The 26608-nt window shown below is 37.2% G+C and overlaps 1 protein-coding gene and 1 long non-coding RNA gene across 2 annotated transcripts; both read right to left on the bottom strand.

The window, feature by feature from the left end:
* Positions 1–2438: 2438 nt before the first annotated feature.
* Positions 2439–5678, bottom strand: LOC107962040 (uncharacterized). Its single transcript, XR_001701503.2, has 4 exons — positions 5218–5678; positions 5015–5138; positions 4406–4575; positions 2439–2730 (listed from the first exon to the last, which is right to left on the bottom strand). It is a non-coding gene; the product is annotated as an uncharacterized lncRNA (long non-coding RNA).
* Positions 5679–23629: 17951 nt separating this feature from the next.
* LOC121230549 (uncharacterized) lies at positions 23630–24752 on the bottom strand. Its single transcript, XM_041115455.1, has 2 exons — positions 24748–24752; positions 23630–24680 (listed from the first exon to the last, which is right to left on the bottom strand). Exons 1-2 carry the CDS (start codon positions 24750–24752, stop codon positions 23630–23632), a joined length of 1056 nt encoding a protein of 351 aa, XP_040971389.1.
* Between the last annotated feature and the right edge of the window lie 1856 nt (positions 24753–26608).

Raw genomic sequence — 26608 nt, 5'->3', positions numbered from 1 at the left:
GTCATACAATTTTAGTTAAAAAATTTAAATTGAAGAATATAGATTAAACCTGCAACTTACGTATATTATATGACAATTAGTAGAGTTTGACCTAATATATTTAATTTCTACCAATTAGATCGTAACTGAAATTTCAAAATTCTTAAAGTATTAAGGATTAAATTTGATGAAATTAAAGTATAAGAACTAAATGCATAATTTTCATATAGTACATAGACTAATAACAGAATTTGACCAATAATGATATTATAAGCAGTGATGAGTCAGCTGTCGGCTCGTTTAGAGCCGATAGATGTGTCAATTTACGTGAACCACGCTTTCATCTCAGGCTAATCTTAAATGCACCGCAAAATTTAAAAAGAAAAAAATTAAATACAGGTAAGGTTGTAGTAATATCTATATTATTATATGATAAAATGTAATTTAATATTTTTAATTAGATATTAATACTTAATTAGTTTTTAAATTTTTTAAAAAGCATTTTTAAACTTAAATATAATAATTTTATTGGTAAACTGCTCCTTTAGTCATTCTTAAATTCTTAATAGAAGTCGTTCTTATTTTGATTAGTTTTAACTTTTTTTTATCAATTTTGTCACTCTAAAAAAATAAATTAATCAAATTGGTCACTCTATCTTTATCTTGTAACGGAATGCTGGCGGTGCTTTTCCACATTAGTCATTTCCAATAGGGGTCATTATTATTTTAGTCACCCAAAATAATATGTGAAAATGTATAATTAATCTTTCCATTACTATTTAATGGCGGAGTGACTAATTTGACCATTTTCTTCTTTTGGACTAACTAAATTAACAAAAAGAAAAATTGAGTGTACCAAAAAAAAGTAACCATTATTTAAACCCGCTAACGAAGTAATTTTCCCAATTTATACTAGATTTTAAACCCAATAATGGAGGGCAATTTATCTAAAAGTCCCAAAATAGATTGTAGATGATGATAAGAATCCGATCCATAGGTTTGATCTCTATGGTAATGTCAAGTTAAGGTACAAAATTTGATCCAAATTGTAGACCCAATTTTTAGCCCAGGCCCATACATATACAAAAAATAAAACAAAAAACAACAGTCCCAATTTTTAGCCAGCCCAATTACATAAAACACCCCAAATAATTTTGGCTCGTTTACATTAGCCCAATTCTCATGCTCTAATCTAAGCAATTAGAAAACTGAAACCCTAAATCCCTAAAAGCTTCATTTGCGCCGCAGCCTTCAGCCACAATCACCTCCGCCACGCACGCACGCCCTACTCCACGTTTGCACCCACGTCTTCATGACCTGCAAGTTGAGTAAAAATAGCCAAAAAAATGCTTGTATTTTGGCTATAAAAGCCTTCGTTTTTAAGTGTAATGGCTTTTTTTTAGAGAAATAGAATACAAAATACACACAAAATCAATAAAGAGCAACCAAGATATTTCAAAGGTGGTTATTTATTGCTATTTTCTTCTGTTTTTTTCTTTTTTTATTTTTTTCAAATCCACGATTTATATACTAAAATGGTAATAAAGGAGGAAGGATAGATATACTTCCCGATTCACCTGGCAAAAGGGTTTTCCGTTGGTTGTCCACAGCGGCGTGTGCGATGGAAAGCGGCAGTGTTTGAGGGCCTGGGTAATTCGGCTGAATAGGGAGTGAGAGGGCTGAGAAAGCATCTCAAAACTTAGGGCACGTTTGGTTGGGAGGAATGGAATAGAGCTGTAATGTAATAGAGTTGTAATGGAATAGAGCTGTAATAGAATAGACCTGTAATGAATAATTCAGTTGTTTGGTTGAATGGAATGGAATAGAGTTGTAATAGTATTCTTGTGTTTAGTTGAATGGAATAGATGTTGTAATAGCATAAGGAAAAAGACTTAAATGACTAAAATACCCTTAGTAGAATTTTTTAGATAAATGATTATTATTTTTAAATTTTAATAAAATTATTATTAAATATAATTTAATAAAAATAATAATAAATAATAAATAATTTAATCATATTTTAACATAAGTATTATTAAATATAATTTAATAAAATAATATATAATTTAATAACATTCTTAATATTATTATTAAATTATGAATTAATAAAAATCATAATATATAATATTATAAAAATAATATATAACTACTTTATTATTTTTAAACACATATTTAATGTGCTAAATGTTCCATTATCCATTTATTTTTTCCTTGCACTCTTTTTCTTCCTTTACTAAATTTCTTTTATCTTTTATATAATAAAAATCAAGTTTATATAATCTTCAATTGAGTTAATTGGAAGATTCGTCTACAACCATGGCTGAATCAACATATTATCATATTTATAAACATATCATTTATATTTTTATATAGTTAAATTAAAACACTTGTTCCTTATCAAACAACTGTAAGGAAAGTCACTCCAAGCTAAGGTGCTATACTGTAAACAAGCATCAAAAGAGCACATAAAATATATATTTCAAAGTTTCATCTCAAATTGGATTATCCTCCACATTTATGCAACCAAACATTGCAAATGACACACATATCTACATACAATTTACATTCTGATCAACTAAATGTTGGAAGAATACTCAATAGCAGTACTTTTTCGAGTAATCTTTCAAACCACGGCCTTTCCATGCCTCACGGTATACAGTCCCAATGATGTCTCTGAACTCCTGTTTGTCCTTGAGAGCCCAGTTAATCTTATTATTATCGATGCCAAGATCAATCATAATGTGCTTGTTTCTGAAAAAAAAGTTCACTTTACATTAAATCAGCTTAATAGCATCACATTCAAACTGTTTTATTAGCCCTATCCAACAGCTTAATTAACACCAATTTACATCCCCTTTAACAACGAATTTAACCTTTTCGATCAGCAACAAAAACTAATATTTAACAACTATTGTTTTTCTTTTATTTCATACATGCAGCAGACCAATTGCTCTACATATTACAACACATTCAAATAAGAATTTATATGCTGGAATAATGAGCTTTCAAGCTGTAGTTTCCAGCAGTCATTTAAGCATTTAATTGTCAAATTTTCACTTCACTACTAACAACCGAACTTAGTAAGAATAACATAATATTTTAGCTACTAAACTCGATTTATAAACCCCTACAACCATAGCTTACCTGCATGCAAACTTCAGAATTTAAACATGAGAATTTGCAAAGTTTCCTTTGAAAAACTCACTCACAAGCACATTCAATTTGTCCTATTTTGGACAGCACAAGACAGCAACATGCAGGGCATTTGTATCCCGCAAGAACACACTCAATAGTATTAAAATTTATTAGTTCATCACAGCAACAATCCATGATTTTTAATCCAGTAATACTTAATTATTTGATCCCAAAACTGAATAGCATAATGCAACAAATGGGACTGTCTTTACAGCCCTCAATCAACATGAAAATGGAACCATTAATTTGTTCAAATTTTGGACAGCAAAATAAGGGCACAAAATTGGATAGCAGTAATTTTTACACTATTTCCGAGCAGCATTTAAACTTACAATAAACGAATCTAGCTAATGCCAGATAGTAAGTAGCCTTGAAAATTTAAAGAACATTTTCAGCCATTAAATCAAAACCGAAACATCAATTCTAATTTAATATATATATATTAAGCATGAAAATAACAAAACGAGTTTAAAGAAAACTCACCATTAGCAACACTCAATTTGTACTTCTAAAATAACAAGTCATTCGGCAAATAAAACGCAGTTTACTCATTAACGACACATCATCAATATCAATCCCAGAGTTATACATTTTAACCACGGCACCAAAGCACTATAAATCACAGCTATAACCCCTCCTAATTTGTCATTTGAAGATACCACAATTTCATTATTAAGACCGTTTAAATTACGACAATTAATCCACTTTAGATAATGGTTTAAGACAACATAAATACTTACAGCATAAATGCTTACATTTTAATCAAGATCAAGCACTAGGAAATCTTAATTATAACTATGACATCTTCTAATTTCAGCTTAGGACATTAATATTTAATCAATTCCAGCAGCAGGTTACCTTAATTTCATTGCAAAAAGTCATATTCTGACAGCATGCATGGAGTTTGCATTCCTCGACAGTTCACTCAACAACTAACAATCATCAAGACTTTTCCTTCAATTTTCATCACACATACCAGCATTAGAGTACAATAAATCATTCAAGAAATAACTTAAACTCACACCATAACCAACAACAATCATTTTTTTATTTACAACCATTTCTTCAAATTTCCAACATGATTTATTTGCTCCTAACCAAAAATCAACAGCAGCTAATTGACAGTTTAATAATAAAATTCAGACAACTTAATTGAAGTCACCAACTAGTTTAATTCAACTTGACAATTAACTAAATGAGTAAGTGTGTGTAAATTTCAAGGAATACTTACCGAATTCTTCCTTACAAGCACAAAATTTCTCCTTGCCTTTACCACTTTAACCATCTCCTACCTCTCTAACTTCTTAATATGAAGAAACAACTATTTAATATGCCGAATCCATGGCCTCTCCCTCCATGCTAAAAGACAATGAGCAACCCTTTTTGAACTCCCTGTGATGCCTATGATTCCTCAACAACAATGCCATGATCAAATTACAACATAAACCAAAATATCAGACTTTTTAGGGAAAAATAGATAAATACTATGATCTAAGCACAAAGATGAAATGATCATCTTCCAAAAGAAAAAAAACTAGGTCATGCCATTAAGTAGAACTTGTGAGATCTCGGTTTAATTCCCAAAAGGCTCTTTCAATCTAAGTGCAAACCGCAACAAATTAAACCCAATAAACCTAATTGAAAATTTTTGCGAAATTAAAATTTCTCCCAAAAGAGGAAAAATTCTTCCACAGGAATTCAGAATCAAAACTGAAATTCGAAAGATCAAAAGGTATTTCTCTAAATCCAATGAAAAAAAATCAAAAATCAACATTGAGAAACCAGAAAGAAAATAGAGGAAGAAAAGTAATGGGAAATTGGAACGATTAAAAAGAGGTACCCTTGGACATTCTTGAGGGTTTGATTAAACTTGGAATCAAGGCTTTATTTGTGACGCTAATCTTCTTCACCATGGCTGCTGCTGCTGGTCTTTCAAACCCCTCTTCTTGCTCACTCCAAACGTTCTATACAGGTATATTGGAATGGTGAGGGTAAATAGAAAGTAATAAGAAAAAGTTTAAATAAAACAGAGAAATTTCATACCGCACGATAGATTTGTTGAAAGACTCTCAGATAGGAGTAGGGAATTTGAAAAGATGTGAGATGGGTAGAAAAGGAAAGAAAAATAATTTTTTGTATTACCGGAAGCGTTGAATAGCCACTCATTAGTGATGGCGTTGAATTGCTATTCAGTGATTTTGAGGAATAAGGTTGTAATAGCTATTCCATTGAATAGGCTTTACAGCCAACCAAACCCCTGAATAAGATCATTGTGTTGAATAAGGGAGGAATGGCTAAGCCATTCATGTGAACCAAACAAGGCCTTAGGTTTTTCAAGAACAAAATGAAAACGTTTTTTAAGCAAAAAAAATATATTTTAAAATAGGCTTTGTTTAAATAATAAAGTAAAACAGCATGGGGTTTGGAAAAAGTAAAGCAGGGGGTTTGGAAGTCCGCGCATTTCCTCTTAAATGGGTGATTTGTGCAATTAGTCCCCCACTTTCGCACCAGCTCTCAATTGGCCCTATTTGCATATTATTTGTTTTTTCAATTTTTCTTTGAAATTTCTGTGTTGTTGCTATTTGGCCTGCGCTGTGTTTTGGAGATCTGGATCATTTGCGTTTTCAGTCCTTGTGAATTTGTGCGCATTGAATTGTGGTCCTTAGTTTTAATTTGATGTTCTATTTATTCATAAATTATCTCTTTTAAGTTTAGTTTATTTCAATTGAGTTTACCTACTATTTCAATATGTGTTTATTTTATTTCACTGTGCTAAATTTAAATATCCCCATACGTTTTTTTTTATTTACACATCATTTAGTTATATATATATTATTGACGGTTATATTATTTTTTATATATATATTTTTTCCCATCTTAGAAAGCTTTTTTTTTATATAAACTTTATTCTGTCACTTTTATTAATTCAAATACTTTTTATATATTTGTATTCTTATACACCAATTACTTATATTAAGTCTTTATGTAAATTAATATGTGTATTATTTTGTATATTATTTATTTTAAAGTTCAATTGTATTTTATTAAATATATTTTATTTATTTATATTTTTTTTCTCTTTTTAAAATCCTTGTATATATGACTTGTTTTAAAATCTTTGTGTTGTTTGTATAGTAATGTTTTTATATTTTCTTTCTGCCCAATTGTTCATTTAATTTTATTTTGAAACTTGATATTTCTTTAGTGTAATTTGCATGGAATTTCCTCCAAGTCGGCTTTTAATTTATTAACTTTCGATTATTAATGATTTATATAGCATATAATATGTTGCCACTGCATGTACCTTAACTCATTCCTTTGTGTTTCTCATTACTTATTCATGTAATATTATTGCCTCGAATTTTTATTTCATGCCCAATACTAGGCTTGTATGCTCGTTATTGCATCATGATTTTGAAATTCCAACTTTTCGCCCAACACCAATTGTTTTTATCTCCAAACAAACCAAAAAAGTATATTTTGACTCGGTTTTTATAAATGTTTATTTGAATTTTCCCAAAACAAGGCAATGTTTCGCGCTTGGAAATTCGAGAGATCGTACCCTAACGTGCTGGGTTTCGATTTACCGTTTGACCAAATAACCAAATACCCTTTTTTTTTAAATTTTGTTGCATATTTTGGAAATCTTGAGATGATCTCAGTTTTTGGAGGCTTAAAATATCGTGTCCTAACGAGATGGATGTGGTATTTTATTTCTTTGGAACGAGTGAATCTTGAAATCTGACTCAAGTTGTTCACACATTTTTAAGGGGATCGTATTCATCGCATATTTTGGAAATCTTAAGGCGATCTCAGTTTTTGAAGGCTTAAAATATCGTGTCCTAACGTGCTGGATGTGGTATTTTATTCCTTTGGAACAAGTGAATCTTAAAATCCAACTCGAGTTGTTTACGCATTTTTAAGGGGATCATATTTTAACATTTTTCCTTCAGATTTCAACGATAGGACATTAAATCATTAATTGGTACCAATTTTGGGCGTTACGAGGGTGTTAACCCTTCCTCGTGCGTAACTGACTGTTTTCTCAATTTTCGTAGACCTAAAATTATTGTTTTAATAAATTAAATGTTTTATTAAAATGATCAATCTCAAGGTGATCCGATTACACCTCAAAAAAGGATCGGTGGCGACTCCATACTTCGTTTTGAAAAGTCGATTCCTGTTTTTCAAAATAAAAACGATTTCGACAGTTTGGCGACTCCACTGGGGACAATAAAAGAGTCAAGCCGTAAAATTGATTATTTTCTGTCCTTTTGTTGAAAATTAAAAGTTTGGTTTTTTAAACATACATTCATTTTATTGCATGTCATGGGTTTTATGGTCTTTGTCATTTTACTCGTGTTTTGCATTATTTTTTTTATATATCCCTTCGCATCATCTTGCATGACCGTTGTGGTCGCATCTTTTTAAGTGGGAGTGAAAAACTACGCCTTCGTGAGGTTTTCACCTCCACGTGGACTAGTGGACTACTTCTGGGATACATCCGTACCTATGTCTTCATGAGGTTTTCACCTCCGCATGGCCATAAGGAAATGTATTCCCTTGAACTGAACTCTATCCAAATGAGCCTATAATGGATAAGGGTTGAGGAATCTGCTGGTTCAGGTACCCTTTTCTTAGAACTGAGCTATATATAGTGAACTTTAGGAGCCGCCCTAGGTAGAGCTATGTTGAACCCTAGCGATTACCCAGTTAGGTGTTTGATTATTTTCTATTTTGCTTTGATTTTTTATTTTTCGATACTAACTTGTTGTGTTTTGTTGTGGTTATGTTTGTATGTCATTTCATATTAAAGAGGTGTCAATTTTTGTTCAATTGCTAAATTAAAAAGCTAATTATAGAGAGTGGATTCCTTGATAAAGTAGAGGATAATGCGGCTGTCCGTATGTAGTCAGAGAAGATGCAACTTGAGAAAGGGGATAGCCTAACTGAAGGGTATACATCGGGGTTGTTGGACTTCACTCGCATCAATGTGACCCAAAACGAGTTCCAGGAGTTGAGGGATATAAGGGCTCATTGGGATGATGAGAATAAGCAGTTGTTCTATCAAAGTTATGGCGACTTGCCCTATTTACTCGATGTCAAGGTGGACAAGTACTTGTTCCGGGCTATGGCTCAGTTTTGGAACCCAGCGTATAGTTGTTTCACCTTCGGGAAGGTGGACTTGGTGCCTACTGTGGAGGAATATATAGCTTTGCTTCGTTGTCCAAGGGTTCAAGTCGACAAAATTTAGTCCAAGGCTGCTAGTGCCCCGGCTTTTATAAAGAAGTTAATGAGTATCACCGGGATGAGTGAACAGTGGGTTATAGCCCGAATTCAGCAAAAAGGTGATGGTAAATGCATTCCATAGGTAAGTCTGAGGGACATGATTGTAGCACATCCGGACATGAAAAGGAAAGTTGACACCTTCACCTTGAGTATCTATGGTTTGGTGATTTTTCCCAAAGCTTTAAGGCATATAGATGAAGCAATTGCCGATTTCTTTGATCGACTTGACAAAGGGGTCACACCGGTGCCTGCAATTCTAGCTGAGACATTCAGATCTTTGAATGCATGTCGAAGAGCAAGTGAGGGAAGATTTATAGGGTGTGTGCAATTATTGCTTGCTTGGTTCCACAGCCATTTCTGGAAAGTGGATAAAGTTTTCTACCGGGTTTTCTCTGAGAGTTATTCCCCGTTAAAGGAGATAACAGCCATGTCCAGGAGAGATGACATATCAGAAGAAAATTAGATCGCGCTCCTCCGAAATCTTCAGGAAGAAGATGTTGAGTGGAGAGCTTCTTAGTTTATTCAAGATGAGATCCTCTATCGGTGTGGAAGTTTTGATTTGGTACCCCTGCCTGGAATTTGGGGAGCTGTTGGATATGTCCATCTACTCGTTTTAAGACAATACAAGTCAAGGAAATTTATATCGATGACACATGGATTAGCCTAGAGTGAGTTCGCGTATAGGGAGAACAATTATAAGAAGAAGGTTCGAGAGATTTCTGATGCTTGGAAACAGACACGCTGGATGAAGAGATTGGCTGTTGGATCAATGACGACTCCTAAATATAAGGGGTGGTTAAGTAAAAGAGTTAATGATAATACCCTGAGCCGAGTTTGGAGGATGTTCGTGCGATGGAATAATATTTGCAAGTAATACCCTCCGAGCTTGAAATCGTAAAACGGGACTTCGAAGAGAGAAATGCGGAGTTAGGGAAAAAGATAGAACAGCTGGAGGAAGAAAAGATGCATTTGAGTTTGGATGTCGATGTTCAGAAACTCGAGGCTAAAAAGTTGAGGAAAGGGAAAAGAAGAATTGAGGAAGACTTGAACAGTTTGAAAACTGATTACAAGAAACTGCGTATGTCGATGAGAACTGTCGGATTGGGGAAGACGTCAGAACAGTGGCGATAGAAAATTTAGGAGGAAAAGGCTAGAACAGATCAATGGGAGAAGAGATTCTATGATGCTCGAACACGTGAAAATGCTTTAAAAAAGAGCTTGGTTGAAGGTCAAGATGATAAGAAGATGTTGGTAGCTCGGGTAGCAGATTTAGAGAAGGCACTGCATCAGTATCGTGGTCGTAACTCTGACATTGAATTAAGGGTTAGCATGAACAGGATCGAGGATTTGAAAGGAAAAGTGGGAGAACTTGAGACTACACTACAGAACTGTGAGCTTCGAATTGAATTCCTTGAGTCGAACAATAAGCAGTGGAAAGAACAGCTCCATCGATCGGAAGACCAAGTCAGGGAAAGTGATTATATCATGGGTGAGGCTGTGGCTCAAATTCGAGAAGTGGCCGATCATTTACAGACCTTAGCAGTTCAAGCTGATGTGCTAAGTGTGAATTATGAGTTAGACCGGGGTCGTGAGCTAGCTTGCCTTCTTAAGAAAGTTAAAACTTTGAGCATTAGGGCTAAGCCGTATATATGATCTGTTTTATGTAAAGGATTTTAATTTTTAATAAAGTTTTTAAATGAAATTGAATCAGAATCGACGTCTCTTTAGTTGTACATTCATCTCATACATTTGCATTTCATTGCATCATGTGCATTAAATTTCACAAAAAGAACCTTAATTAATTAAAAAAATTATATTATAGTTACCCTAGAACATCAATACTACACACAGAAAAAGACCAAAGCTATAGATTAAAGGTTGGAAAAATTAGAGCAAATGCAGAAAGAAATGCAAGAATAGATGTAAGCGCAAATGCTAGAGCAATTAGCTAAGGTCTAGCAAGATATAAAAGATCAAATGCTAGAATCTCAAAGGAGTATGATGAGTGAATTGACTCAGCTACTAGTTGGAAGGCCAGAACAAGGGAAGAGTCCTATGGTCAATGCTGAAGATGATAGCGGAATTCTAGCTTACCCTCCGGGTTTTACCCCAAGAAATACCCCAGTGCCTCTGCAAAAGGTGTCTGTCAGTATCAAACCCTAATATCAGACTGGTACTTCGGCACCGATAAATGTCCCAACAAGCTCGTGTTCTAACCTCGAAGACCATTCGGCAAATCCTACAGTCCCTAACTTTGATGAGGCCGCGGAAGTAAGAAAGGCAGGAGCAGAATTTCCAAAGCGACTAGAATACCGATATAAATGGTTGGAGGAAAAATTTAGGGCGTTAGAAAGCGCTGATTATCATTGAGGAATGGATGCCAAGGAATTGAGCCTGGTCCCAGATCTGGTACTCCCTCCGAAGTTCAAAATGCTAGAATTTGGAAAATACAATGGAACCAGTTGCCCTAAGGCTCATATCACGATGTTTTGTCAAAGAATGACTGGCCATGTCAATAATGATCAGTTATTGATCCACTATTTCCAGGATAGTTTGACTGGGGCTACAGCCAAATGGTACAATCAGTTGAATCGTAGCCAAGTTAAATCGTGGAAAGACTTAGCACAGGCCTTTATGAAACAATATAGCCATGTGACTGACATAGTGCCTGATAGGATCACATTACAGAACATGGAGAAGAATTCAAATGAAAGTTTCAGGCAATATGCTCAGAGATGGAGGGAGATTGCTACACAATTCCAACCCCCACTGTTGGGAAAAGAAACAACCATGCTTTTCATTAATACCTTGAACGCACCTTTTATTAATCACATGTTGGGAAGCGCAACTAAGAGTTTTGCGGATATAGTTATGTCTGGTGAAATGATTGAGAATGCAATAACGTGCGGAAAGATAGAGGCAGGGGAAAGCACCAGAAGGTCGGCCCCGAAAAAAAAAGAAAATGAGGTCAGCAATGTGAACATGGGTTATACGAAACTAATCATGGTAAATCAACCGAAAGTGGTAGCCATGGGCTAGCAAGCTTCGCCAAGGCAGGAGCTCAATACAAAGCAGAACACGGAGAAGCCTCAGTTTACTCTCATTCCAGTAACATATCGAGAGCTGTACAAAAGTTTGTTTGATGCACACGTCGTATCTCTTTTCTACTTAAACCACTGCAACCCCCATACCCCAAGTGGTATGATGCAAGTGCTCAATGTAAATATCATGCTGGAATAGCGGGACACTTGATAGAGAACTGCACCTCTTTTAAGAGGGTAGTCGAAAGGCTTATCAACATGGGTGTTGTGAAATTCAATGATGCACCTGGTGTAGAAAATCTGTTACCCAATCATACTGATAAAGGGGTAAACACTATAGTCAAGAATATAAGGAGGAGAATTAAGTTGGATGTGGCAGAAGTAAGAACCCCGATGAGAGAGTTTTTGAAGATGATGGCAGAGAAAGGTCTAGTCATGCAAGACTTTCGGAGAAAATCCTGAGAAGCAGGGAACTATTGTGAGTTCCATAAAGAGGAGGACCATGAGATAGAAACATGTAATGAATTTAGGGCTCTGGTACAAGCTCTAATGGACAACAAAGAGCTGGAGTTCTTTGAGTTTACTGAGAAGGAAGATGTATGCACCTCGGAGGAGGGGTTGATAGAGAGGGTTTTTGAGGTCAATCACCCGGTGGTGATTATTACGCGACCAAAAATTAATGAAGTTGAGGCAAAAATTACACCGAAAGTTGTAATTCAGAGACCTACGGCTTTTTTTTATAAGGATAGCAAAAAGGTGCCTTAGAATTACAACTGTAATGTGACATATTCAGGAAATGAGAGTCTGGTCAGCATGCCAAGTATAAAAGACGAGCCTGGAAAAGGGAAATCTGTGATGATTTAACAAGGGGAAGAGAGGACAAAACCATTGGTTAATGAACCAGAAACCGAAGCTGAAGTTAAAGAATTTTTTAAGTTCTTAAAACATAGTGAGTATAGTATTGTGGAACAGTTGCACAAGCAGCCGACACGCATATCAGTACTAACTCTGCTCCAAAATCTAAAGGTACACCGTAATACGTTGATGAAGGTGTTGAACGGAACCTATGTTGCTGAAGACATCTCGGTGAACAAGCTAGATCGTCTTGTCAACAACATAAGCGCCGATAACTTTATCTCCCTTAGTGACGATGAAATACCACCAATGGGCATGGGATCCATCAAGGCTTTGCACATCACCACTCGCTGCAAAGGATATACACTGCTGGAGATATTAATTGATAATGGGTCAGCGCTGAATGTTTTGCCCTTATCCACATTAAATAGGTTACCAATAGACAGCTCTCATATGAAGACATGCCAGAACATAGTGAGGATATTTGATGGCACTGAGAGGAAAGTGATGGGAATGATTGAGGTACCTCTGCTGATCGGACCAAACACATATGAGGTAGATTTCCTTGTGATAGATATTACGCCTTTTTATAATTGCTTGTTGGGGAAGCCTTGGATTCACTCGGCAGGGGCAGTACCGCCATCATTGCACCAAAAGTTAAAGTTGGTGACGGAGGGCCATTTGATAACGATAAATGCTGAGGATGACATTATTGCATCCATTACTAGTAGTGCACTGTATATAGAAAATGATGATGAAACAATTGAGTGTTCATTTCGGTCATTGGAGTTTTTAAATGCAACTTTCATCATTGAAGGGGGCAGGGTCCCAATGCCAAGAATATTTGAGGCTACGAGGATGAGCTTGCAATTTACAGTGAGAAAGGGAGCATTGCCTAGAAGAGGACTTGGAAAGTATCTTTATGGACGAGTTGAGGTACCGGTTTTGGTTGATAAACAAGATTGCTTTGGCTTAGGGTATAGGCCAGATGCAAAGCAGAAAAGAAATGAGATGGAAATGAGGTAGAAGAGACGAAGAGCAAGACTGAATGGGGCAGAAGTCAAGTGGGAATCAATAAATTTTCCCCATATATCCTATACATTTGTCTTAAGTGGAGTTATTTATCCTAAATTGAAGATGAAAAGAGAGGGAACAGCTAAAGATGCAACGGAAAATTTGAATATCAATGTCATATCTGAAGAGAAATTGATGAAACATGATTTAGCAAGCATTCGCCCTTACGAGCCTGGAAATGATCTAAACAACTAGACTGCGAAGGAAATTCCTGTAGTTTTTAGTGCTAATACAGAGTAATGCTCAAAACACACTTGTTGTTTAAAGCCTAGAAGCAATAATAATCTTTTGCGAAATAGGGTCATGTTCAAAACATTTATTTCAATATAAATACACTTTCATGTCTTATTCTGAGCAAATATTCTTTTATCTTGAGCAAACTTTATTTTCTTAGATTTCATTTATAATCATACCATACAAATAAAGTTATACTTAGGTTCATTTGTTTGTTGGATATTCTTTCGTTCCTACAATAGGACTCTAGATATCAATGGCATGAGTGATACTGTTACAAACCCGGAGTTCCTTTTTGAGTAAGACGTGTGTCTGGAGGGATCTCAGGATTTTGAAGATGATGAAGACTGTAGCTTACCTTCAGATTTGTTAAAGATGGTAGAATAAGAAGAGAAACAAATTCTACCCCATAAAGAGACAATCGAGAATGTAACCTTAGAAGAGGGGAAAGAGGTGAACATTGGAACTTGCATAACTGAGGAAACAAGACGGGACCTCATTGATTTACTATAAGAGTTCAAAGATATCTTCGCATGGTCGTATCAGGACATGCTTGGGTTAAGTGCTGTTGTTGCAGTGCATCGCGTCCCTATAAAAAAAGAGTGCAAACCTATTCAACAAAAGCTTCGAAGGATGAGACCCGATGTTGCAGTAAAAATAAGAGAAGAGGTCCGGAAACAATTTGATGCTGGGTTCTTGCAAGTTGTTAATTACTCTAAATGGGTAGCTAACGTTGTCCTCATCCTTAAGAAAGATGGAAAGATGAGGATGTCTGTAGATTACAGGGACTTAAACAAGGCCAGCCCAAAGAACAACTTTCCCCTGCCTTACATCGACACTTTGGTGGACAACACGGTAAGTTACTCGTTGTTCTCCTTTATGGATGGTTTCTCTAGATACAATCAGATAAAGATTCATCCTGAACACATGGAAAAGACCACATTCATAACCTTAGTGGGGGACTTTTTGCTATAGAGTGATGTCATTTGGGTTAAAGAATGCGGGAGTAATGTATCAAAGAGCCATGGTAACCTTGTTTCACGACATGATGCATAAGGAAATTGAGGTCTACTTCGATGATATGATCGCAAAATCCCAAACAGAAAAGGAGTACATACAGGTTTTGAGGAAATTGTTCTTGAGATTGAAGAAGTTTCAGATAAAGCTCAATCCAACAAAATGTACTTTTGGAGCTAGATCAGGGAAGCTACTTGGTTTCATAGTCAGCAAAAAGAGAATTGAGGTCGACCCTAACAAAGTCAAGGCTATACAAAAATTGCCTCCGCCGCGCACTCAAAAGGAAGTTCGAGGTTTCTTAGGAAGACTAAATTATATTGCCCGATTCATTTCACAGCTGACTGAAAAATGTGACCCCATATTTCACCGGTGCTAATGCCACCTAACCCTGGTAAGCCGTTGATATTGTATTTGATAATATTTGAAAATTCAATGGGATGTGTGGCCGGTCAACATGATGAGATAGGAAAGAAAGAAAAGGCGATATACTACCTCAGTAAGAAATTCACTGAGTGTGAAATGAGATAATCGTCAATTGAGAAATTATGTTGTGTCTTGGTTTGGACCACTCGGAGATTGAAGCAGTACATGTTATACCATATGACTTGGTTAATCTCAATATTGGACCCTTTAAAGTACATGATGGAGTCAGCTGTTTTGAGTGGAAGGATGGCCCGATGGCAAATTGATGGCTGTCAATTCTACCAATATAAACCTACACCTAGTTTGCAAATTAAAGCAGTATAGGGAGTAGGGTCGATCTCACAGAGACTGGAATTACTGAAAATTGTTTGTTTCTTGACCAGATTAGTGTCTGGGCAGTTATCGTGCCCGCGACGTTTGGGGGGGAAATAAAATATGAAACCTGAAATAAACACAAGAAAACGTAAAAAGTAAAAAGTAAAAGATGAAATAAAAATAAATAACGAAATAATTTAAAGGAAAATCAATAAAACTTAGCTCAGCCTTAAGCAAGGGTTTTCCCGTCTTTGACCCGTTCCTCGAAATTAAGTGAACTCCTCTTTTCCGATAAGCTAGTTATAGCTACCAAGGATGCCTCGGACACCAACTCTTCCTTGTGTAAATTAGTTATGGAACGTCCTATAACTAACCCTTACCGATCGAACAACCTACGAAACGTTTGTGATTTAGAACTTCGACAGCTTTACGTTCTAGAAGAGCCTAGCTCGAACCAATGCCCTCAAACGTTGGGGCATTTAAATCCGGTTACTACTTCCCTTGACGGAACCAAACAGCAATCCCCACTTAGCACGCCAATGTGTTCACGGAAGACCAATTAGACAATCGATCCTTTCGGAATTCCAACTGTACGTCTAGCCATACTAACTCAAACGACGTCTTTTTTGACTTAGTGTTGTCTTGACTTTGTGAGTTGACGAAGTCATACTCTTAATCCGAAGAAATAATAAATATCGAAAGTTTAGAGTTAAACAGCTCGGGTTCGTAACTCACGGGTTTTTGACGGGGTTAACACCGACTTAAACTGAAAGGGGTTTAGTGTGGCATGAATTTAATCATGCTTGAAGGTTATGGAAATGATAGAAATTATATGAAAAAGGTAGTGGAAATGGATAGGAAAAATATTTGCAAAGAGAATTAGACAAATTTTTTAAAAAGAAGACAAAATAATCTAATGCTCAATTGAATTAAGAAAAAGAAAAACAAGGTGGATAATGGAATTCCAAAATGAAATAGGAATGTAAAGACAATTGATTAATGGATCATTTTCTAAGAACTAAAACCCCCTATTTATATAGATAGAGTTTACTAAAAATAGCTTAAGAAAATTAATATAAAATCTAAAATAATAATAATTAAAAATAAATAAAATAAAAATAAACTTAAAATAGAATTTCCTATTTTTGGCTTTTACAAAGTCAAATTGATGACTAGTCCTTGGCTTGCTCCATCTTTTCGCTTTGGCCCATTCCAATAAGTTTCTTCTAAATGGCCCCCTTTTCAGCTTGCTTTTGATCAATTGCATCCCTAAGAAGCATTAAATCATAAAAACACTTAATTAGCAGGGTTCAGTTCATCAATAAACCAAATTAAGCACAAAAAATATGCAATTTGACATGTTTATCAAATCCCCCCTACTTAGCTCATGCTTGACCTCAAGCATGTTGTTCTTTCAAACATTAGAATTAATTCCACAATTTATTAAAAATCGAGCCCCTTTTCCATATCCTCAATTAATGCAAACAACATTGGCAAAAAGAAATAAATGTTCAAAATTTACATTTTAATCAACAAGTGTCATAAAATTGAAATATGTCAACTAAACAATTTCGCTAAATTGAGATTGAATCCCATAATTTGCATGACATTATTAATTAACTATGCATCAGAAAATTAATAGACAAGATCAAACCTTTTTACGCGAACTAGGATGACAACCCAAGCACCCTATCCCGGTTACTCAGTTCAAACAGTCTTTATTTATTATGTATTATTTTTTCTTTTTTTTTTCTTTTTTTTATGGGGTGTTCAGCTTTGTCACTCGAACCTTTTTACGCGAGACAAGATGATAACCCAAGCACCCTGCCTCGGTTACTCAATTCAGTCACGTTTTCGAAACTTCATTCATAGTCTGAACCTTTATTAATTTATTTATGCACAAGCAAACATATTTTATTCAATCAATCAATTCATGCGAAAAAAAATTCTAGCTACATATACCAATTTTAAAACCTAAATGTCGACCAATCTATATACTTAAACATTTAATTTAAAATTTGCCCAATTGCTTAAATCGACTAAGTATGAGGTTTTAAGGCTCAAATGTTGAATAAATTGTCGAAAGAATTCATCGTAAGATTGAACACATGCAAAAGAGAAAGACATGCAGCAAAAATTAACATATCAATCCAACCCCCCCACTTAAACTATGCTTGTCCTCAAGCATGTAAAATAAAGTCAGCAGCTCAAAATATATTAAAAATGAAAAAGTTCAGAACACTCCCCGTGTATTTTAATGACATCATTGGTGTTGAGAGTCGCAACTTTGTAGGATATTGAGGATGGTAGCGACTTGTGTTTCCATTGTTTCAAGTCTAGCTTCGATTCGACTTAAATGGGCCTCCACAGTCAAAGGGTGTTCCTCTTGCTCTCTCATATTAGTGTGTGGATGTTTGCGAAAAACTCTATTTTTCCGAGCAGCCCGTGTACCTGGAGGAACAAAATAACACGAAGTAGGGGTGCTGACAAGCAATCCCATAGAATCTAAACAATGTATATCTAGGTGGTCCATACGATATGCACATGTGAAGGTTGCGAAATCAATTTCAGACTCAAAAAGTCGAAAGGCTAAATTTGAAATAAATGATCCAAGTATAAGTGGACGGTTGTAACTCAAAACGGCATGAAAATTTCATACAAACCAATATCCTAAATTAACTTTAAGACCCGAATGCATGCACCACAAAAAGAACAGTTCAGTTTTAGTCAAAACAGTTGATGAGTCATTTTTACCTGAAAAACAAAATGCTAAAAATCGGTGTATGTATTTTAAAGCAGGCTCATGCACCCATAAATCTTTTGTGGTTTTTGGATTATAAAGTTGGTCAGAATTAGTTAAAACATGATAAACATGCTGAGCATCGAAGTCATTGGGAACATCTAAGAGAGCAGAATGATAGGCATCGGATTGAATGTCATTAGCGTCGATGAAACCCATGGCAATGTTAAATTCTGAAACAGACATCCAAAAGTCTTTTCCAAGCAAACGAAAGCACACTATATTTTGTGTTTCAACAGTTTGCAATGCATTTATATTGAAGCTAAATGTGGTATAAAACTCATATACTAATTCATAATATGCATCACAAATAATATTAGCAAATAGAGTCCAACCAATAGCATCAAAATAATGGAGCACTGCATCATGAATATCTAGAAGTTCAAGAGTAGGGAAATCAATTTGCTTACAGACAGGAAGCGAGCGTTGTCGGATGGCGTTCTATCGTGTTTACTGTTCCAATGTCGAAAACTCTAGAAATCCTCGCAAACGACTATCGGTAGGAATAACATTTGCTCGACTACGTCTGTTGCGTTGATTTGCTCGGGGTGGTCGAACATGCTCGTTAGGCGAGTCGGGTGGGGAATTTCGTTCAGCAGCTTCAGTACTGCTATGCGGGGGCGTCGATGGCTCACGTGTCGACCGTCGATGACTTCGGGTTTGGTGTTGAGAGACTTGTTCAACAACGGTGGGTGTAGGCTCGACATAGACGTTAGAAGTTTCGACTTCCTCTGGACTGCCCGAAGTGCTTGTGTCGGCCGGGGTTAGACTTCGTCGTCGATGGGCTCTTAGTTGCGCGGCCGTTCGTCTCGGAAGAGGTGGAGAAGGGTCGTCGTCGACTAACTCAACCACAGGAGGCACGGAGAAACGGTGTCAATTTTGATTAAGTGAAACCGGGGTATTGTCTGCCGCTTGGTTTCGAGTTCAGACCATGGTATCCGTGCGAGTGTCCCGAGTAGTCAGTTCTGGTCGTTCGACGACGGCGGACTTGGCGGCGGCGGACGACGGCAGCACACAGCGGCGGCGAATGTTGGTGGGGTGATTTCGGACTATTTTTCTGGAGGGTGGAGGTAGGGGTGTTGATGTTGGCATCGTTTAATGTGGGGTGGGAGTTTTGGTGTTTCAAAAAAATAAAAAAAATGAGGGTTGGGGGGAGCGGAACGGTGGCGCGTGGAAGGCGTCGTTCGGCGATGATGGTGCGTCGCAGGTGGGAGGTCACTGCTCGGCGGTGGTTCGGCGGTGGGAAGGACGTCGGATGGTGGTGGTAAGAGGGAGGAAAAAAAGAAAAGAAAAGAAAAGAAAGTAGAGATGGGGCGTCGGCGCGGCACGAGGTGGGCTGGCGAGGTGTGGTGACTGTGGCGGACGATCGGCGAAGGGAGTGACGGCGACGGTCGGCAGCTTGGGTTGGTTTTGGATTATGTGTTGTTTGTAGAGAAGAGGAAGAATATGAGAGGATTTGGGAATTTAGGGATTTTGGGTGTTTGAATTTATTTTTATTTTTTTGTTTATTTTTTATTTGGGATATTGGGTAGGGTAATTGGCTTAGGTGTAGGTTGGGCCAACTTTGGGTATTGGGTTTTGTGTGGGTGTTGAGTGCGTATGGGTATTGGGTTTAGATTTATATAGGTTTAAAGGAAATGGGTAGTTTTGTATTTGGGTTTGGGTTATTTTAGCTTGTGGGTAAATGGGTTTAGATTTGGGTATTGGGTTGATTTTGGGTTTTGGTTTATGTGGGTAACTTGGTTTTTAGGTTTTAGGTATTTAGGTATGTGGGTAGATAGGTTTGGGTAGGAATTTTAGTGGATGATGGTTTTTTTTATTACTATCACCACATTAGCAAGTCGTGCCCACGCCACCTTCATTACTCGTCTTTTTGAAAATTAATTACTTCCACAGTATTCCTGAAAACATCAAATTGACTAAGTTAAATAAGAATTTATTTATTTACATCCTAATTTACTTAAACTAAAAATAAATGAAAATAAATTTGGGTTGCCTCCCAAAATGCGCTTTTTTAACGTCGTTAGCTCGACGACCTGTTATTCAAACTTTTGGCTCATCGAGAACAATCTCCTCAACTGTGTGTATTTGAAAATTCTCGAAAAAGGGTTTTAGTCATTGACCATTCACTTTAAAGCGCTTTCGTGTCTCTTCACTTTGAATTTCCACTGCACCATTCGCAAATAAATTAGTAATAATAAACGGTCCTATCCATTTGGATCGAAGCTTACCAACGAAGATTTTTAAAGTGGAGTCGTATAGGAGCACTTTTTGTCCTATTGAGAACTGCTTCCTAGTGATGAACTTGTCATGAAATGCCTTCGTCTTTTCTTTATAAACTTGAGCATTTTCATATGCATCGTTTTTGATTTCCTTGAGTTCCTAGAAGTCTAATTTCCGAGATTTTCCCGCAGACTCCATTTCTATATTACATTGTTTAACTGCCCAAAAAGCCTTATGCTCTAACTCGACCGGGAGGTGGCACGGTTTACCGAAAACAAGTCGGTAAGGTGACATGCCTATTGATCCCTTGTAAGCTGTTCTATAGGCCCAAAGTGCGTCATTCAGTCTTAAACTCCAATCCTTCCTGTTAGGTTTAACCGTCTTTTCCAAAATAGACTTGATCTCTCGATTTGACACTTCAGCTTGCCTGTTTGTTTGTGGATGGTAAGCTGGGGCAATTCGTTGAGTCACTCCATATTTCTCCATATGTGCACTTACGAGCTTATTGCAAAAATGTGTTCCTCTGTCACTGATTAATGCTCGTGGAGTGCCATACCTGGAAAAAATAGAATTTTTAAGAAAGTCAACTACGGTCTTAGCATTATCATTTCGAGTGGCCTTTGCCTCTATCCACTTAGAGACATAATCAACAGCTAAAAGTATATAAAAATTACCAAAAGAAGAAACGAAATGACCCATAAAGTCGATGCCCCACACATCAAAAATTTCACAAATATGAATAGGAGTAAGCGGCATCTCATTTCGACGACTAAGGTTACCAACTTTTTGGCATTTTTCACAAGTTTTACAGAAATAAAAGGCATCACGAAATATGTTTAGCCAAAATAATCCACATTCGAGAATTTTGTGTGTGGTGCGTTTAGGTCCAAAGTGCCCTCCGTATGCATAAGAATGACAAAAACTTAAGATAGATTGTACCTCTGTTTTTGCTACACAACGTCGTATTACCTAATCCGAGCAATGCTTCCAAAGGTAAGGGTCGCCCCAAATGTAATATCGTGCATCCTTTCTTATCTTATCTTTTTTAGACCTTGGCAAATCTGAAGGAACAGTACCTGTGACGAGATAGTTTACTATGTCTGCATACCAAGGATGAACTGCATTTGCTGAAAACAAATTTTCATTTGGAAAGTTGTCCTTCAATGGTGTGTCGTCTACTGGATTCGGTAATCGACTCAGATGGTCAGTTGCTAGGTTTTCGCTTCCCTTCTTATCTCGGATTTCAAAATCGAACTCTTGTAGGAGTAGAATCCACCTGATCAGTCGGGGTTTTGCCTCCTTCTTCCTTATTAAATATTTCAAAGCTGCATGATCAGAAAAGATAATTACCTTATTTCCCAATAGGTAAGATCTGAATTTATCTAAAGAAAACACAACAGCTAATAATTCTTTCTCGGTCGTTGTGTAATTGCTTTGGGCAGCATCCAAAATCTTCGAAGCATGGTAGATAACATGAGGCTCTTTCCCTATTCTTTGGCCAATAACAGCTCCCACACTTTGGTCACTCGCATCACACATGATTTCGAACGGGAAGTTCAAAATTTGGTGGCTGCACTATGGGAGCGGAGACCAATTTATGCTTCAGCACATCAAACGCGTCTTTACAAGTCTGGTCAAATTCAAATTCTTTATCCTTTTGTAACAGACTACAAAGTGGTCGCGCGATTTTTGAGAAATATTTCATGAATCGTCTGTAGAATCCTGCATGGCCAAGAAACGAACGAACTTCCCTCACTAATGAGAGGTAAGGTAACGAGTTAATAATATCCGTTTTTGCCTTATCGACCTCGATTCTTTTCGAGGTAACTATATGACCCAAAATTAATCCTTTGTCAACCATGAAATGGCATTTCTCATAATTTAAAACAAGATTAAATTCTAGGCATCTTTGTACTATCTTAGCAAGATTATTGAAACATTCGTTAAAAGAGTTACCGTATACCGTGAAGTCATCCATAAAGACTTCGATGACTTTCTCGACGTTATCAGAGAATATGCTCACCATGCATCTTTGGAAGGTGGCCGGAGTATTGCAGAGTCCAAACGGCATCCGTCTATACGCAAATGTTCTGAAGGGACATGTGAAAGTTGTTTTGTCTTGATCCTCCGGAGCCACTGGAATCTGGAAAAATCCTGAGTACCTATCGAGACAACAATAATGGGACTTACCGGCTAATCGCTCGAGTATTTGATCGATGAAGGGGAGTGAAAAATGGTCTTTTCGGGTAGCTGTATTCAACTTTCTGTAATCGATGCAAACCCTCCATCCATTCTGTACTCGTGTAGGGACCAGCTCACCTAACTGGTTTTTCACCACTGTCACGCCAGTTTTCTTGGGCACGACGTGAACCGAGCTAACCTAATTATTGTCGAAAATCGGATATATCATTCCAGCATCTAATAGTTTCTGGATCTCCTTCTTTACTACCTCCATCATGGGTGGATTAAGGCGCCTTTGAGCACCCCTCTTTGGTTTCGTGTTGTTTTCGATGCAAATTTTGTGCATACAAGTGGATGGACTTAGTCCTTTTATGTCGGCTATCGTCCAACCAGTAGCTTCCTTATAATCTTTCAGAACTCGAACTAGACTTTCCTCCTCGTCTTTGGTTAACTTGTTTGACACTATTACTGGTAAGGTGTCTTTTTCTCCCAAAAAGACGTACTTAAGATGGTCCGGTAATGCTTTAAACTCCAAGATCGGTGGCCGCAAAATCGAGGGTAACATTTTAGTTTGGGATGGTAATAGTTCAAATTGGTTACCTCGGTTTGTCAACGAAGGTTGCATATCCAAGTGATTGACGATTTCTTGTAACGGATCTTCAATGACTGCGAATTCTTCGAGATGATGTAAAACATCCATGTCAATGTTTCTATAAAGGACAGTTTCCAACTCATCAAAGTCATGATATTCAGAATAAGATTGAGTTAAACAATCTAAAATATCAATGCTAGAAATATTTAATAGAGAGTTAGGATGGCCCATGGCCTCGTAGACATTGAATTTCACAATTTTGCCATCAAACTCCATGGTCAGCGTTCCACTTCGAACATCTATTTTTGCGCTCGCGGTACTTAGAAACGGCCTTCCAAGCAAAATGTCAAATGAATTAGTTGAATTATCATCTTCCATACTAATAATGTAGAAATCTGCAGGGAAAACTAATTATTTAACTTTAACAAGGACGTCTTCAAGCAGCCTTTCGGGATAGATGACTGATCTGTCTGCCAACTGGATTATTACTCCTGTCTCTTTTAAAGGACCCGCGTTAATCAACTTATAAATAGAATAAGGCATAACATTAATGGAAGCCCCTAAATCACATATGGCTTTCTTAATGCCTACATTGCCTATCTCACAAGGAATAGCAAACATACCTTGGTCATTGTATTTGGGTGGAACTTTCTTTTGCAGCACTGCAGAGACATTTTCTCCTACATTTACTCTTTCATTACCTATTAACCTCCTCTTTCTAGTACACAACTCCTTGAGGAATTTTGCATAACGAGGGATTTGTTTGATAGCATCGAGTAAAGGAATATTTACCTCCACCTTCCTGAATGTCTCGAGGATTTCTTTTTCCTCATTCTCTTTTTTATCCCTTGCAAGCCTTCTTGGAAAAGGAGGTGGCATCACAACTGGTTTCTGAACTTCTAATTCTGGCCTGGTTGTTGGATCGGAGATCTGCTTTTCCTGTTCCTTGTCTTGCCCATAACTTTTAGTTGGTACTGTTTCCAGAACCTTTCCACTACGAAGAGTGATTGCACTAGCATTCTGCCGAGGGTTCGGCTCTGTCTGGGAAGGTAATTTACCTTGAGACTCCAAGCGATTAACTGCCATCGAGAGTTTACTAACTTGATTAGTTAACTCTTGTATTGATGCGTCTTTCCTCCGTTGATATTTTTCAGCATCGGCGGCAAGTCTTTTCACGATAGCTTCTAGAGATGTGCTCGGCTTGTGTTGTGGTGGTGGTTGCAGAGGTCTCGATTGGTATGGTGGATTATATTGAGCATGAGCTCCGTAATTCAGGTTGGGATGATCCTTCCACCCGGGATTGTAGGTGTTGGAGAAAGGATCATAGTGTCTTTGCGGAGGTCCTGGAAAACCTCCGATAGCATCTATATGTGCCGTTGAATTATCGTTAAGGATTGGGCACAAATCCGTCGGGTGTTCAGACGTAGTACAAATTCCACATAGTGGGGTCAAATCTTCTTTTCTGTAAGCAAAGATTGAACAACATTCGTAAGCTTATCCAATTTATCTTCTAAAGTTAAAATGTTTACCCCATTAACCCGTCTTGTCGGTTCCAAATTTGGCCAATATTGTTGAGAATTTGCTGTCATTATGGATATTAGCTCTCTTGCCCGTTGAGGGGTCATATTGACAAGCGCTCCTCCTCTAGCAGCGTCGATCATCTTCATTTCCATAAGGAGCAAACCCTCGTAGAAATATTGAAGAGGTGATTGTTCGGTCAACCCATGTTGAGGATAACTCGCACACAGTTTTTTGTACCGTTCCCAGTAGTCGTAGAGCGATTCACTCTCCAATTGGCGAATTCCCACTATGTCCCTCTTAAGCTCGGCTGCTCGTGACGCTGGGAAGAACCTGTTAAGAAATACACGAGATAAGTCATCCCACGTTGTGATAGAACCGGGAGGTAAGTAAAATAACCATTCTTTTGCTGTATCAACTAAAGAAAAAGGAAAGGCCCGAAGTTTGATCTCATCTTCGTGTACTCCTTGGGGTTTTAGGCTTGAGCAGACCATGTGGAATTCTCTCAAGTGAATGTGTGGATTTTCGTTCTTCAGGCATCGAAAAGTGGGCAAAAGGTGAATCAAGCCCGACTTCAATTCAAAAGGAGTTCCTCCGGTTGGATAGTTAATGCATAATGGTGTTTGCTCATTGCGAGCAGCGGCTAGTTGACGAATGGTTCGGTTTGCCATCATTTCTGATTCACCGAGGTTGCCTTTTGTTTCAAAAAGTGGTTCGGTCTCAAGTTCAACCTCTTCGACTCGTTTCCCACGTCGAATTGCCTCTGCTCGAATTACTTCGCTTAACTTTTCAACGTCGGATTCTAGGATCCCTTGTCCTAGCTCAACTCCTGCTTTACTTGCACGTTTAAGAGCTTATGTCTCTTTTCGTCGTGGTCGTGCTGATTTCTTGATCTTTGGGTCGTATTCGAGATCTTCGGATAAAGATCTGGTCATGAAGATAATTTAAACAATTGTAAGTGTTGCCATTCCCCAGCAACGGCGCCAAAACCGATGGCTGTCAATTCCACCAATATAAACCTACACCTAGTTTGCAAATTAAAGCAGTATAGGGAGTAGGGTAGATCCCATAGAGACTGGAATTACTGAAAATTGTTTGTTTCTTGACCAGATTACGTAAAATATGAAACCTGAAATAAACATAAGAAAACGTAAAAAGTAAAAAGTAAAAGATGAAATAAAAATAAATAACGAAATAATTTAAAGGAAAATCAATAAAACTTAGCTCAGCCTTAAGTACGGGTTTTCTCTTCTTTGACCCGTTCTTCGAAATTAGGTGAACTCCTCTTTTCCGATAAGCTAGTTATAGCTACCAAGGACGCCTCGGACACCAACTTTTCCTTGTGTAAATTAGTTATGGAATGTCCTATAACTAACCCTTACCGATCGAACAACCTACGAAACGTTCGTGATTTAGAACTCCGGCAGCTTTGCGTTCTAGAAGAGCCTAGCTCGAACCAATGCCCTCAAACGTTGGGGCATTTAAATCTGGTTACTACTTCACTTGACGGAACCAAACAACAATCCCCACTTGGCACGCCAATGTGCTCACGAAAGACCAATTAGACAATCGATCCTTTTGGAATTCCAACTGTACGTCTAGCCACACTAACTCAAACGATGTTTTTTTTGACTTAGTGTTGTCTTGACTTTGTGAGTTGACGAATTCATACTCTTAATCCGGAGAAATAATAAATATCAAAAGTTAGGAGTTAAACAGCTCGGGTTCGTAACTCACGGGTTTTTGACGGGGTTAACACCGACTTAAAACTGAAAGGGGTTTAGTGTGGCATGAATTTAATCATGGTTGAAGGTTATGGAAATGATAGAAATTATATGAAAAAGGTAGTGGAAATGGATAGGAAAAATATTT

Source organism: Gossypium hirsutum, chromosome A06, assembly GCF_007990345.1.
Source record: "Gossypium hirsutum isolate 1008001.06 chromosome A06, Gossypium_hirsutum_v2.1, whole genome shotgun sequence".
Taxonomy (NCBI): Eukaryota; Viridiplantae; Streptophyta; class Magnoliopsida; order Malvales; family Malvaceae; genus Gossypium; species Gossypium hirsutum.
This window is presented reverse-complemented; position numbering and strand designations above follow the sequence as displayed.